Source organism: Coturnix japonica, chromosome 1, assembly GCF_001577835.2.
Source record: "Coturnix japonica isolate 7356 chromosome 1, Coturnix japonica 2.1, whole genome shotgun sequence".
Lineage (NCBI taxonomy): Eukaryota > Metazoa > Chordata > Aves > Galliformes > Phasianidae > Coturnix > Coturnix japonica.
In genome coordinates this window covers 115,773,777-115,789,727 of record NC_029516.1, presented here as the reverse complement: position 1 = coordinate 115,789,727, position 15,951 = coordinate 115,773,777, and the positions used below count along the sequence as shown (strand labels likewise).

At 39.6% G+C, this 15,951-nt stretch overlaps 1 protein-coding gene across 2 annotated transcripts in view; it reads left to right on the top strand.

Annotated features, from left to right (window-relative positions):
* The window catches only part of CD99 (CD99 molecule (Xg blood group)), a 23,183-nt gene extending 10,744 nt beyond the window's left edge, over positions 1-12,439 (top strand). The window contains exons 2-10 of one of the 2 annotated variants that reach the window (XM_015848651.2): positions 4,689-4,721; positions 5,220-5,255; positions 5,499-5,537; positions 6,568-6,609; positions 7,273-7,353; positions 8,748-8,789; positions 9,640-9,750; positions 10,429-10,485; positions 10,627-12,439. In XM_015848651.2, coding sequence (XP_015704137.1) covers positions 4,689-4,721; positions 5,220-5,255; positions 5,499-5,537; positions 6,568-6,609; positions 7,273-7,353; positions 8,748-8,789; positions 9,640-9,750; positions 10,429-10,485; positions 10,627-10,652 — 467 coding nt within the window. In that variant the 3' untranslated portion in view covers positions 10,653-12,439. The remainder of the gene's footprint in view (positions 1-4,688; positions 4,722-5,219; positions 5,256-5,498; positions 5,538-6,567; positions 6,610-7,272; positions 7,354-8,747; positions 8,790-9,639; positions 9,751-10,428; positions 10,486-10,626) is intronic. The other variant, XM_015848659.2, reaches the window with a different exon arrangement.
* The last annotated feature ends 3,512 nt before the right edge of the window (positions 12,440-15,951 follow it).

The following is a 15,951-nucleotide window of genomic DNA, read 5'->3' as shown; positions in this document are numbered from 1 at the left end:
TGGACTCGATGATCTCTAGAGGTCCCTTCCAACCCCTACAATTCTGTGATTCTGTGATTTGCCACCTTGAAGAGTAATCAGGCACTCCTGGAACCACAGGTAAGAAGAAATGAGCAAAAGTCAAATGAACATCTCCAATATATATAGATTCTGTGAATTGCAGGGCAACTCACTGGTACGTTTTTCTTGCTTGAGGTTTGTAGACACAATTTAGTCAACTAGAGCTGACCCCGTGTCACAGAACTGCAGGATGGCTGAGGCTGGAGGGTGCCTCTGGAGACAGTTGTTAAGATGCTGAATATTTGCTTTTATCTTTACTGCTCAATGGAATGTACTTGCAGGAGTTGTCTGACATCGTGTAACTTTTGTGCAGTTCTCTTTCACTCCTTTTCTGGATAAGCTGCTCAGCATTTGGCAGCACTGTTGTCATTGTGTTAGTTCTCTAGTTTCGCGGTGTACCCAGTTCTTCTGCATCATTTCTGCCTACTTACAGCTATTCATTCTGTACGTTTATTCCTACATCAAATCCTTCCTGGGAAACTCTGCTTACAGCCGATGTTCAGAGCACCGTTGTATTTTCATTGCTTCCTACTGCTCAAAGGGGCAACAAAAGTAGTCCAGTGTGCAAGAAGCTTTTAAATAGAGAAAATTCCCCAAACTGTGCTTTGAGATACAGGGTTTTCTTCCCCAGTGAGAGGCTTGTTTTATCACGTTCTGTTAAAATAACTCAGAATACTACAGTTATTTAAGCAAATAGCGTTAAGTCTAAATGTGGTTTTATAGGCTTTCACTTCTTCTTAATCTAAAGTAGTAAACTGTCCTTGAAGGGGGGAAGAAATAACTCAAAAAATTGAATACAGCTCAGATTAGTCTAAAAATCTATTTCTTAGCAGCCAGATCAGGAAAACAATTAGACTGTGTTACTATCCAACTTTTTAAATATTGTATTTTCCAGGTTGGTTGGTGCAAATAATGTAACTCTCAAGGAAGCAGCTTTTGGATGACATGTCTGTTCAGAAATTACACATGATATTTATTAGTCTTACACATCTGTTTGCAGCAGAGCCCTGACTGACTTTATCCCAGGCAGAGACGTTGTTGAAAACTCCAGATGTGCAGAAAGAAGACACTCCCTAAATGCAGAAGATTCTTTCCTTTTTTTGTCTATTTTACAGCTGTTGTCTGTATTTATTTTAGGTAGGAGGGGGCTTTATTGTTCAGAACATAACTTTATGCAAAGCTGTTTTGTTTTCTATCACTCTGTGCATCTGGTGGAAACTAAACATGAAAAGCAGCGTTGGTAGAGGGATCCTTATAGGAGGGACTGGGTTTGAAAGCCAACCACGTGGGATTTAATTCCACGAGGCTTCAGGCAGAACTAATTATAAACTGCTGCCTGGCAATGGGAGTAAACGTCCCATCTGTGTTGCTGTTACAGAGGGACGTTGCTGGGAACCTCTTGCCCTGGCTGAGAGCAGTGGTGCGGGTGTACATTCATGTACATTCGTGTACATTCTGCCCACAGCAAGTGGTCTTTGTGTTCCTGGTTCTCCATTCCAAATCTTGGAAGGCAGTTCTTGTAGTTATATTTGGAGAATGTCATTTTTCTTCCAGGTTTTCATTTGTTTTTGATCCAGTTGCTTATCTGGGTTTTGCTCACTTATGGCATGTTGGAAAATAAGTGTCATAACCGAGCAGTGTGTCCTTTATAGTAGGTAACTAATGCTGGTGGGGCAAAACTTGAGTTGGAAACAAGCTTAAAAAGGCAATTATAAGAGTGGTAATGACTCTGCTCTTATTTTAACTGCTGCATAAACAAGGTTGCCTGTGTTGGTCTTCCTGTACTTTCTACAGCTTCTCTTACGATTAGGTGTAGGATATTTCTACTTCTTCTAAGTCCCCTGAGGAGAATGTGAGACAAGGGAAAGTAAAGTCCAGCTACCCAGTGGAAGCTGGGGAGAATGTGTTTAGTTTGGTTTCCTGAGTTTGTGTACTTGTGGCTACCAGCCTTCCACCCACCAGAGATCCTGTCAAACCACATGCAGAAATTAGAGGCCTCGTTAATATGAATGTTTCGGCTGATTTCATGAAGAGGACTGGCTAGGCAGAAGGACAGAGCTGAATCCAGGCCACCTAAGGAGCAGCAGGTAGAACCCAGTGGTGGAACAGGAATGAGCTCCCTGCTGCCTCCAAGTCTGTGCCAGCCACAGAGTGCTGGCTCAGCGCTGGGGTGTGCACAGGGTGCTAGGAGAGGAGGGGAGCTTCTGTCTTCTGGGACTGGGGAAGGAGAACACCGGCATTTTTAGATAAACAACATTCCATCTGTCTGTTGCTCAAGAAAGTTTGTGGTGATTCATCGCAGCTCGCCTTTCTTGGTGTGTTGCCATGCATGTGACTCATGGAGGGAACTCCTTCAACTCAGAGCTGCTAATGCTGCACGAACAGATAATACTGTAACAGTAAATAACTGGGAGCACCGATGAGTCTTTGTGAATGACCCCTATTTTTGTAGCTGCTTAGCTCTTTTGAATCCCTTCTGGCTCATCAGCTTTCCAAAACTTGTGTTGTTCTGAAGTACTTTGTCTCATGTAAAGGTAAAGTATTTCACTTTTTGTTTTAAGTGCTGTTAGTCACTCCATCTGACATAACCTCTACCAGTTACTGGGAATGGCCTGATGAAGGAGCTGACTGATATCGATTTGAACTGTGGGTGTGGATGGAAAATGGTGTGGACACTTCTGAGATGTTCTGGAATCTGCTCATGCCCTTGGGAGACAGAAATATCTGCTGTATGGTGCTAATTAGCTTTATTTGCATATATCTTTATTTTAGGCTAAGGGAAAGCTCATAAGCTCAGTTACTCTGGGTGCTGCTTAAACCTTTAAGGAGCACGGCACATTCATGCTGATTTTGTTTGCTCTTGGATCCTACTACTACCTTCAATCTAATACTGTATCTTTATCTGCATTATATGTCATGGTTTCTTCCCTAATACCTGCTGAATTCCTGGTTCAGAAACTCTTCCTTTTCTAGCTGAGTATTTGAAATGTTATTTTAGTTGTTCCTACCCATAGTAAAACTGAGCGAGTATAGTCATAAAAGCAAGTGGTTTAAGAGATATGAAGGCCTCAAGTAATGGAGAAACAACCAGTCTTTGGAAATGAGACCACAGGCACTTTGGCTTACAGATTGTTGTAATGAGTTTTGTAAGTAAGATGTTGATGATTTTGCTATCATTATTGGGATAAATTATGTTTTTGAAGAGCCTGACATCTTGCTGGATGCTTGGAAAGTAGAGCTGTGGTTATAGAAAACCAACTAATTCTAGCCAGTGTTGAATGAGTTTTTCTTTATTAACCCTCAAGTTTCTTAATTGCTGTCTCAAAACGTGTCTTATTATTGACAGTATCACTCTAAATTACTTCTCCATGAACATCATGTGCAAAAACAGTCCCTTAAAATAATGATGTCATTGTGTGCACACTCTTTTATATTGGTTTCCTCCTCTAGAGAGAAACTGCTGTGACTGGGACCATTTGCAGTCCTCAGACTAAGTTTTAAGGTGGTCCCAGTGAGAGAAATAGTTTCTTTTCTGCTTCAGCTGAAACCTCCACAGCATGAAAACACAAAGATGAATGTGTGTGTTTGCTCAGGTATTCTTCCTTGTGGGACTGGGTCTGGAAAAATGTAGACATTTGAGGAGAAAAACAAGCCAGAATTCAAGTTTGAGTAACTTAGAGACCATTCAATTCCAACCCCTTATCACAGGCAGGGCTACCACCGACCAGTTCAGGCTGCCCAGGGCTTGGCTTTGTTGAACCTAACTCTGTTCTTGTAGATCAACTTTTTGAACCTGCCTAGGTCTCTCTTGATGTTCTTCCCTTCTATGGTGGTGTCAACTGAGCCACTCAGATTACTGTCATCTGCAGACTTACTGAGAGTGTACTTGATCCCATCATTTAAGTCACTGACAAAAATATTAAAAAGCACTGGTCCAAAGATGGACCCTTGTGGGACAACACCACTTGTAACCAGCTCCACTCTGACACAGAGCCATCAACAACAACCCTCTGGTTATGACCATCCAAACAATTCTTTATCCAAATCTGGACTTAATATCTTTCCAGCTTAGAGATAAGGATGCATTGGCAGTGGTCTTGCACAAGTCCATTAAATCACAGAATATCCCAAGTTTTAATGGACTCCTAAGGATCACCGAGTCCAACTCCCAGCTCCACGTGAGACTGCCCAAATATCAGACCATATGGCTGAGGGCCTTGTCCGTGCACTTGAACTCCAGCAGCTCAGTGCAGTGATCACTTCCCTGGGGAGCCTGATCCATTCCTGACCACACCCTGGTGATGAACAGCTCGACCCTTCCCTGACACAGCTCTTAGCCGTTCCTTCAGGTTCTATCACTGCCACAAGTCAGCAGAGATCAGAACCTCCTGCCTAGATCACAGGGTTGTATACATGCTGGAAAGCCACTTTGTTTCATGAATGTATTGAGGTAGTGTGTTCTGGGTGACTGGGTGAATAGCAGTCCTTGGGGCTAATCTTGAGAAGAAAACTATAGGGTGTATCTTGTCCTTACTGCTGTATAGATACAGGCTTAAATTTGTCTTGTATGTCTCTTTGTAACAGTGTAGGAAATTCTATTTCAACTTTGTTTCTCTCTCACTTAACAGGAGTTACATTGAGGCCACCACCATCAGATTATGGTGAGTTCTCATTTCCATGTAATGCCTTTTACGGTCAAGTGTAGTTGTATGTAGCAGTTTGAGACCTTGAATTGTTCGGTTTAGTGGCTCATGGAGATTCGATGTTTCTATAAAAACAAAGTAATTCCCTAATGGCAAAAGAATTTCTGCATTTTGGAGTCTTTTGCTACCTGCTTTTACAAAGTTGCTCCATGAGTTCACAATCTTAAAAGCCCTTTGAGAAATTATTTTGTTGGTTTTCAGTCTGCATGTGTTGAGCTTGCTCATCTTGAGCGTGCTTACTTTGAGCTGGCCCATGGGTTATCCCATGACCTCCAAAATCAGCATGTTGCTGGGCAGATGATGCCTTGTAGCTCTGTGATGTACTTCTGTTGAATGGGCCTGCCATTATTTTCTTGGTGAAAACATTGCTAGGTGCATTTTGTGTAAAAAAATAAATTAGTGTGAAATTAGTTCAGTTTTCACACTGCAATTAAAATGTCTTTTCTTTCTTCATAGATGGTGGCTTTAACTTGGAAGATGCTCTTCAGCCTAGTAAGTATCAGGATTTTCTGGATACTGCTCAGAGGTATATGGTGCAATGTCTGTCCGTCCTGTATTATCTAAATGTAATAGGGACACTGAGTTGATTAAAGTAACAGACCTCACATTTCTTAGCAAAGTCCTACATGTTTCATTGCTGTGTGTTCACTAGATGGCACTAAGTCCATAAATAATTACTTACAGGAAGTAGCATTTAAATCTGAAGTAATCCATTCTAACACTCTTTGTCCATAGGTTCCAAGCCAGATCAACCTTCAAAGCCTAAAGACTCTGGTAAGGCTGCTGGCACAGATGCTTGAATCGTGATGTGTATTTACTGTCCCATTTAAACCTCTAATAATTATTCCTTTTTAATAGGCTGCAATTCATGTGAGCTGTTGGTTTGGATAAACGCTGAGAAGTGAGGAAAAATTGCCTTGCAAATAAGCTTTGCAACATTCTTGAGATTCTATAACAAACCTGTTGAGTCAGTTTCCTTTCACACACCTGGTAAAAGAAGCATCTAGTTAGGCAGATAATGTCTGGTAGCATTTGAGGAACCATCACTAGACCTGCTGCAGTACAGCCAGCTTAGCTAACCAGCTTTGAAGTTTTCTCCCTGTTCAAGCAGTCTGTTTCCAAACACTGACATTTTGAAAACAGAGGTGGCTAGTTGAGAAACAGTTGTGTGAGTGAATCAGTTGGTTAAGGTAGATGAAGAGAGAGGATCCTTTGTAGAGTTGGAAGCCTAAGTTGGGGTCTTAGAACTGTGCTCTGAATGGGCCGGCCTCTTTATGTTGAGAATGCAGAGAGCCTAAGGACACCTGATCTGATTTGTCCTAGAGCCAGGAAGTGATTGATCTGGCACTTTTAAAAGAGGAAACAGTAGAATAATCTGTATCTACTAGAAAAAAACCTGAAATTTGGTGTTTGAAAATCAGATTTAAAAATTGAAATGCTGCATAAGACTTAGTGAACTTTGCTGTGTATATTCAGGCATAAAAAAGTCTGACATACAGACAGATGTAATAGAAGCACTATTAATTTCATTAACTCAAAGTACAGTGTTTAACATAAAACAACAGTGTGAGGTAACATTAAAAAAAAAAACAACAAACCAACATGATATAGAGATGATTCATACTGTTTTATAAGTTGAGTAGTTTTTCAAGGCCACTATATGCTCTGCTCTTGGTCTCTTCACAGTAATAAGTTTGGTTACTTTATTCTGTCCCAGGCCATTTCAGAGTTACTGTATTATAGACTGCATTTGATCTTTTAACCTCTCTTTGTTTTTTCCCCTGTATATATTTTTTGTGTGCAGATAACCCCAGGCCAGCTACACCTGAAAAACCTAGACAATCTGGTAAGGCTTCTAGTGTAAGCACCTAAATCACGATGTGTCTTTACTATCCCAGTTAAACTTCTAATAATTATTCCTTTCTAATTAGCTGCACAGTATGTCAGATGACACTGAGAACTGAGGGAAAATTACCTTGCAAATAAGCTTTGCAGCAGTCTTGAAATTCCATAACAAACTTGTTGAGTCACTTTCCTTACAACTTTAAAGGAGGGGACAGAGTGTGCGTGTTGTGAAGAGTTCTTGCTTGGAATGTGTTCCCTGGTTCATGCTCCTTCTACTGCCTGGTAGACAACATATGTTTGAGTGCAGGTCACATGTGCCTCAGTAGAGTTGTTCTGCTGCCCAAACAGAAGTAGCCTACAGAGGTTCTTGCTTGTTTAGTAGGTAGTACCTGCTGTAACATCTGATCTTGGACTCAGGCCTTTCTCATTTACTCAGTGTATATACATCTATATACATATATGTATAGTGCTCAGCCAATGGGACCTAAGACTGAGAGGGCTTTTGGAATGTGAACATATAATCATGACCCTGAGCCTAGAACCCCCATAGATTCTTACTGAATCAACTGCAGAATATTTGCATGTCAGTATGTGCCTTGAAGTGTCTTTTCACTGAACTTAGAACTATGTGTTCTAATAATAATAATGTTTTTACTTTTTATAGGCAGCTTTGATGATTCAGATCTATTTGATGGTGGTTTACCAAGTGAAGGAGGTGGAGGTGGTGGCAGCAGTGGTAGCAATGGTAAGATAGTAGTTTCTGCTTCCTACTGATCCCGTGGATACCTGAGCTTTTGATAAAAGCTTACATGCAAGCTGGTTAACATGGTCTAATTTTTAACAACTCTGATTCTAGTATCTGAAACATGACAAGATATCCTTTAGTTCAAAGCCAACGTGTTCTGCCTTTAGCAAAAAATACCAGGTAACTAAGAGGTGAAATCAACCTTCAGGGATTTTTACTGTTACGTTCAGATTGATAGGTTTTAAAACTGAGATGTGAATATGGCATTTGTTTCAGAATTCATCATGAATATGGTTTTTAAAGGCATCCAGGTGTTTGATTGATGGTTTTTTTTTGTTGTTTTTTTTTTTTTTTTAAGATCTTCTGTGAAGGACTCTCAGTTTGTTTCAGTATCTTTAGTATCTTATGGTAAGGAGCCCAAGAGTGGGTTACAAGATGGTCTTTGAGATGCGTTCTCAGATTTCACCCCTTCCACATGAATTGATCCTTAGACTTCCAAATGATGCAGGGTATATCTACACTGCATGATATGTAACCACCTTTATAGCTTACAAGTATTGCTCTAAATTTTCTTCTGTTCATAATTGTTGGGGTGCATCTGAGTATAGAGATGGTCGTGGGGAGCAAGTCACAATATCGGTCATCATTAGTGTGTGGTAGTCAGCCCTGTGTGCATTACTGCAATTTCATTACTTCCTGGTCAGTGTTAGTTTGAATAACTTGATGTGGATTTGACATGTAGCAGGTTTCTAACAAAGTTATCTTAGTGGGTACTGAGAGTAATTTTGGGGAAGCTTTCACCTTCCAAGGTTCCTTTGGAATAGTAACTTAAAAATCGATGGTTATAATATCAACCATTGGGACATGTACAGCGTTTTCATCAGCGTGAGTTTCTGTTTCAGAGTGCTGCAAGTTTTATAAATTTTATAGTGACAGATCAGGGTAGTATTTACAGAACTTTAATCTTTTTGCTAAGAGAGTAGCAAAGCTACTTAGTAAGTGAGGCTGAGATTTGAGAAATGATAATACATTTTAAGCCTAACCTAGAATTATGCGATGTTCTCCACTGAGTATTCTCCTGTGGTGGAAGGCAAGTTAATGAAGTTGGCCTTCACAGATGTGCTGTGCTAGTTTTGTAGAAGCACTCAGTGCCAAATCCTGGAGTTAATGTTACAGTGACTTGCACTTTGAAAAAAGAACATTTGAAAGTCAGAGAGCTTAATATTATATGGACATGATTATCTATGCTATATAGATGTATAATAATTTGTTCATCAGCAAATGGCTTGTCATTTTCCTTGACTAACTGGCCAAAAAAAAAAAAAAATAAAAAAAATAGTAATACCACTGTTCTTAAGACGTGTAAAAACTAAACCTTCTCTTCATTCTTGTAGGAGAAAGGGACTCAGTTACAAACAAGGGTGGAGATGGTGAGGGTAAGTGCAATAGTTTCAGTGCATGGTGTCTGTATGTCTGAAACATGTTTCTGGCTTTTCTTTTGTTGCTAATATTCCACTAGAATGCTTATTGTTAACAGAGGGCTTCAGCTTCAAAACATAGAATCTATAACTCTTACCTTTGAGCTTTTCTTTTATAAATCTTTGAAAACTCTTTAGGAAATGATTCAAAGTGTCTCAGCAATGCTGGTGCTATGACTGTGTTCGTGTAACTCAGGTTTGGTCATGAAAGGGAAGCCTTTTTAAAATAGCAGAACTTAAACCACATATACTCAAGTGTCTTAACGGTAGACACTACTGAGAAATTAATGGCTATAAAATTAAAAGATTTACTTTTTATTACTCGCAAAGATATAAAAAGTTGATTAATACAGTTTCATGTTACAATTTCATGTTTATTGGGTTTTAGAAGTGTTCACAGGCTTAGACAATACAAGTTTGACATCGCTTTTGTGACGTATCCGCCAATTAACCCGACTTATCCCGGGAGCTCGACTGTCCGGGGGAGAGACACAAACATGGATGCCATGAAGTCTTATCTCAATTTATTGCTGCATCACACTCCTTATATACCATCTAAATCCCATGCAGACGTGTACACCCGCTTTGCAAAACCCGATGCACGCGAGAGAATCTGTACACACACCTACCTAAACCCCCCGCCCACCAACTCTTAACCTACAGGCCTAACTCAGCTATTCTAGAATACTCCATCTATTCAGAACTACTTTATGCACTCATAAATTCTTGCAAAGACAACTTAGTACTCCAACAACTTTTGATGCTAAAATAGTGTCTGCAGAACCTTTTTTTTTTTTTTTTTTTCCAGCTTCTCAGGGAGCAATAGCTGGAATTGTAAGTGCCGTGGCTGCCACTGCAATTGGAGCAGTATCTAGTTTCATTGCTTACCAGAAGAAGAAACTCTGTTTCAAACAAAGCGGTAAGAATTCTAAATTATTTTGTTTTCACCTTTTATAGAGTTGCTTTTCTGTATTTAATATGGGAGCTAGAATTTTTACTTTACGCATCAGGTAGTTTTAACAATGCAGTGGATTCATATTGACTAGGTGCTACCTCTTCTATCCAAGACAGGGATTCTCTATTATGCTGTGCCCAAAACTTAGACTTTCAAAAGCAGACAGGCTTAAGTTTCTGTTTTCCTTGAAATAAACTACCTCCTGCTAAAGAGTGAGCAGGAGTGAGTACAAAAAACAATTATTTAAAGAAAACTGAGTGAAGGCTGGAGATTACAGACCACAGTGCTGGAAAATACACGATCATTTCTATCTTTGTAAGTCTCGCATTTGTATCTTCACAAGATGCTTGCCTCTGTATTGGGTTTTTGACATCTACCTGGGTATTTTTCCCCAGATGATCTTTCTTCTGTGGTGATTCGTTCCTTTTCACCTGAGTGGTATGGAACTTGGATCAGAGAACTTGGGGAGTGCTTTAGGTGATAGGTGGGACAGCAGTTTTGTTTCTGTCTTTCTAGTCTATCTGGTCTCTCTAGTCAAGTCTATCATTGGTGAAGGCAGATAATAATACATCAGTCCAACCAGGCACAGGTATGTTTGAATGTGGGAAATTTCAGAGCTGAGCATATATTTTTTTTTCCCAGCAGATGAAGAGAATGTGAATATGGACAGCCATAGAGGAGCACAATCTGAGCCACCTGGTAAGAGGAGATTCTAGAAACCACTGTTTCGAATGTCTACTGAAAATACCTGTTGTCCAAATATGCTGTTATTTAACAACATATATATTAGAATGTATGTTAACTTAGTGTACTAATCTTAAATTGTTTCTTGCCTTTTAGTTCAGCGCACGCTTCTGGAGAACTAAGAGAAACGATGGTGACCATTGAAACTGGATAGAGAGCCTGCATTCTGCCTGGGGGAAAAAAAAAAAAAAGAAAAAATAAATAAAAAGGAGAAAAAAAAAAGAAGGAAACAAAAAAGTATAACGTAAACAGCAGAGACTGTAACTGTGTGAGACAACACAGTCCATGACGTTTGAAACATTTTTGAGTGTGACTTAGACCCGAGTGCTTCTGTACGGTTAGCCCTGTGAAGCAGTGTTGCACATCAATATACGGCCTTAATGATAGGAGATGTTCTTACCTTTACTCCTATGACAAATGTGTGTGCCTCAAGTGCATTCAGTATGTTTAACTTTTTCTTACCTCTCCAAAAAAAATACAAGAAGTTTATGTTTTGTTATGCCATTGCTTTTAGGCAGTTCAAAGGTTTTGTTTTGTTTTAATATCCTGTATGGAGTGAATGTACTGACCAAACAACTTGGGATCTGATGCAGGCACCTGGAAGCAAAGCAAATGAAATAGCTCACTGTTTGTTGGTGATAATGGATCTTGATGTGGGTGCTGCTGATACAGTCTGTGTAGCTGCCTTGGTCAGCCACCAAAAAGATAAAAAATTCAGAGATGTTTTTGTATATTTTTCATTATGTCTGTCTGGTACAGATTCTGAACAACAAAGTAGTGCATACAGACCCTTGGTCCTCTCAGGCTCTTCTTGCATAGCAGCTGCTAAGCTGGTCAGATGTGGGAAAGCCTGATGTACAAACCAGAGCCACGGCTGTATTTTGTACAACTTGTAAGACTGATTGTCTGAATTGTTAATGAAGTGCTGGAGAGTGGGGATTAACATCACCAGGATCACAAAACCAAAAACATGAGAGAAAATAACGTGTTACTTTGAATTCAGAAGGCTCATAATACACCCTTAGAAGATGAAAACTGTACTGCAGTTAATAAATACAGACTAACAAGACTGACCAGAGCAACCCTGCCTCACTCCACAAACATCCACTAAACATACATGTGAAGAATGCTTTTGGATCTGTGAAGGATTGCAATTGCAATGAAAGACAATGATTGCATTCTCAGCTGAAAGCACTTGTGAGGTTTGCTGTGGCTTCTGGAAGCTACCAGGAGTTTTCAAAGATCCATGCAAGCATAGGAAACTGTGCACTTCCTAACAGTTAAAGGACTAAGTCTGGAATAATAACCAGTTCAGGCTGGAAGGAATAGTCCGACTAGTTCTGTTGGCTTTTATTCTAAACGATTCTAGTTTTCATGCAGTTTTGCAATATTTGTCTTACTAACATGCCTCAGCCACCTGACAGTTCTACAGAAAGAGGGTATTTTGTGCAACGTTGTAGAAGTCGTCATGAATTTGGATATTAAACATGCACATCTACGCATTCAAATACGAATGTATGCCAATGATAATTCATTTAAGAATGTATTGTACTTATTTCTTAGCCTGCAACAAAGCCTTACACAGATTTTAGCATTTTGTCATGGTGGCATTAATTTGTAAACTTCCTTTTTGGCCCACTTGTGCTTTTGACAGAAAAGTGCTAAAACTTCTAAGTGTTTTCAAGGGTGGGAGAGCAATTTATACGTAAACATCTGATCTATGTAAATAAAAGAAATTAAATGTACAGCTTATCTGCATGAAGAAACATATCAGTGCCAAGTGTAGAGGAGACAGAAATACATTGGTGTCTATTAAGAACAGAATGAAGGGGACGTTCAAACTTGCTGTTAGTAACTAGACTCTTGAATTCTTTTCCAGCTTTTGCAAGCCATAAAAATACTTACTAAACCCTCCTGTCATCATTGTGATTTTTCTTAAAATAAATAATTTTAAAAAAAATTAAGTATTTTCATTTTTAGTAGTCCTAGAAATGCAACATTTTGGTTTTCTGCCACAGAAGCAGAATTCAAAGGGGGTTTCTGTTAGTTATGTCTGGATAAAAGGTAGCATTTTGCTTAGTTTTCAGCTATCAGGCTATTAACTGATACACCTCTATGTGCCTTACTACCCACTGAAGTTTTGGTATTTGTGGTGGGGTAGCTGAGTTGCTCTTGCATTATAACTAAATCATAGAATCATAAAATGGGTGGGTTGGAAGGGACCACTAAGATCTCCCTGTTCCAATATCTGAATCCGTTAGTTCTCTCACCCCTTAGGACAAGAAACATCAAGTAACATTTTTTTTTTCACCATTTTGAGGTGATTTATGGTCATCTCCTACCGAGCAGTTGCTGCCTATTGTGACCATGTGGGATGATCATAGTATCATCATAGTCTCGTGTGGGTTGGAAGGGACCTTAGAGATCATTGAGTGTAACCCCCCGGGATTCGAGCCTCTGTGTAGCAGAGCGGAACTTCTACCACTTGCGCCACGGGGGATTCGAACCCAGGGCAATCTACAGATCCTATTTTGGGAACTCATGTTCCAGTTTCCATATAGGTCTCAATTTGCCTGTGCAGTGGGATGAAAAAAAAAACGTTCAGGCCCAAACTGGTAGTTTCAGTCCTGCTGAGGCACCTTTACCATTAAACTGGGAATGGGAACATGGAGTGCTCTATTTTTCCTATTGCGCATCTCTGAGTTCTGTTTTTTCTCCAGTCTGCCTCCTTGGAGGTGGGAAACGGCATCACTCCTAGAGTTGTTAAAATTATCTGCAGTGATAGGAGAAAAAAGCGCTAAGCAGGACTATTTTGTCCTAGAACATCATATTATTACTTTGGCTCCTACAAAAGAACTGAGCTTGTAGACTAGTTCACCCTAACAGTAAAAGGACTGCTTAAAAATGTTCTGACACTTTTCATATGTGACATCCATTTCAATTACTTCTCCAAACTTATCCAAAAGAATCATCAAATCATAGAAATGAAAACAAGCAATTCTTAAAAATGAGATCTGGAAGCTTTTTGCTGTAGTTCTTATTCATATTCATTTCCAAATCTTTGCCAAATTTTGAATGCCAAAGAAAACTCATTAATACACTTAGCTTTCAGTGTATATTGGACTAATTTGCCCTCTCAGTTGTGTATTTCTGTAGTTTTCTGTTAATTGCAGGTCACCTTCCAAGCTGGTTTATTTGAGTTTTTTCCTTTTTCTTTTTTCTATAGATTTCACTTGTCAAGGTTCTGAAACACATCCCAACCTTTCCATAAACTGAAATGTTTATCTTCTTTTTGCTCTTTTCTCTTAGGCAGATAGAAGGGAAACTTGAAAAAAAGAGTTGACTAGGATTAGAAGAAGGAATGGAGTAAAAACACTTACCCTTACGCATTTAGAGTATTTAAAGAACTTCAAGGATGAAGTACCAAAATGGATGTTTATCCACCTTCAGTGATAAAACACTGAAATTCTAGTTAGGATGTAGGAATCATATTATCCTGTTGCCAAATTATATCCCTGATTCACTTGTTTATTTGGCTTCCATTTAGATGACTGTCTATGATAACCAGATGTTTCAAGATTTTAATTAAAATATTCTGTTTTTATGATAAACAATACTGTAAGCTTTCCTGAGTAGTTCTAGTTTATAATCTGATTCTTTCATCTCTGAAAGACTCATACAGTTGGTTGTCTGTGCCGAAGAGAGTAATGTCTAACCTCTCTCCACAGGAAGGATGAGGTTAAAACCGGAGAGTTGTGATTGTCCTCTTGTTCTCCTGTAGTTTGTCTCATCTCAAAGAGGCCCAATGTACTAAAAGCAATTAGTGTAGAGAATTGACAGACAAACTGTCTCCGTTTCTCCACCTATTTGCTATTTTTTAAATGTACGGGGCCTTTCTCAGAGTGATAAAGCAACAATCTAAGATCAGATAAAAAGCCCTATATTTGTGCTTAATATGCAATACTTACGACCTTGGGCAAGCTATCGCGCATCTATTTGGCAGAGAGAGTTTAGCAAGTCCTACAGGGCCTGAGGAACAGAATTTGTATAAATATTTGGGGCCTTCTGACTCCAGTGGTAGGTCCACTCCATTAGTGTGCCCTCGGGCCTTTTTGTTATCGCTTTTATTTAGCTTGATGAAGTAGTAGCTGGCTTTGGAAGAACTAGACAAGAGACATATCATCTTCAAATTAAACTTAATAATCTCAGTATCCAAAGAAAGTATCTGGAAGAACTAGCATCAGCAAACAGGTGACATAGAGTATTCTGCAAAGACTCGCTGTCAAGAACAGCTGCTTTGAAGTAAAGCTACTGAAGTCTGTGAGGTGCTTGGACTTGCCTGGGACTAGTATACAGCCTTGCTATCTTTTCTGTTCCTTCAGGCAAATTCATCACTGATATGAAAATTAGCACACATGCCTGGTTTGTGTGTGTGTGTGTTCTGGAAAAAAACAGTCCTGTGGAGATGCTTGTGTCATGCTCTGATCCTTGTTTTAAGCGACTGACAGAGTTCCCTTTTTAACCTTTCAGTCCTTAACTCTTCTGAGATCCAGCAACAGGCCCGTCAGGAGAGCAATACATAAACTATGATTCCATACTTCAGAAATGCACCTGGAGGCCAGCCTTTGCTCCTCACCGGGTGGGAACATTCGGCAACACCAAGAGTGTACAGATATTCTATTAGTAGTAGCAAAGCCCTGAGTGCATTTGCTGCCATAGTCGAAGCATTGCTGATGAAAATGCCTGCAGTTTACACCCCAACGAAAGGGAGCACTCACCAGTCTCCATGTTGGCGCTGTGAGCCAGTAAGATGATGGCAATCCAGTTCAGCAGGCAAATGAACTGGCATACATTTACCACAGAGAGACTGTGGCAAGCTGTGTTTTAACATATGTAATTAACTGTGATTTTAATATAAGCTCATGCATGTATACATGATTTCTGTTCTTCTTCCAAAGCTTTTTTTTCCCCTCTTGTTTGGACTTTGGCACAGCGCTAATTTCAGAATATACATGGATATTTCTATTTAGAAAGTACATTTAGATCAGTGGAAAAAATTGAGACAGGCATATTTACTTCTTGACTAAGAGCATCCACCTGGGACATGGCCATGCTCCAGGTCAGCAGTCTGACATTCCATGTTAAGTTTACAATCTTAATTTTTTTGTTATGCCTCTGTAGACAATCCCCAGTCACTGAAAAGCAAACTCTTGGCCTCCACTTCCCTAACTGTGGCTTTCATTGGCAATTTGGACTCTTAGGAGGACTTCCTTTAGCAGCAGTTAGATGTCAGCTGAGAACTGAGCAGGGAAAGAGTACTCTGTACACAGATTACATTTGAGAGATTGTTCAGGCACGCTTTGGAGAAGGCCTGCCTCCTCTCCCAAGTTATTTCAGCTCCTGTTGCACCACACCCTACTC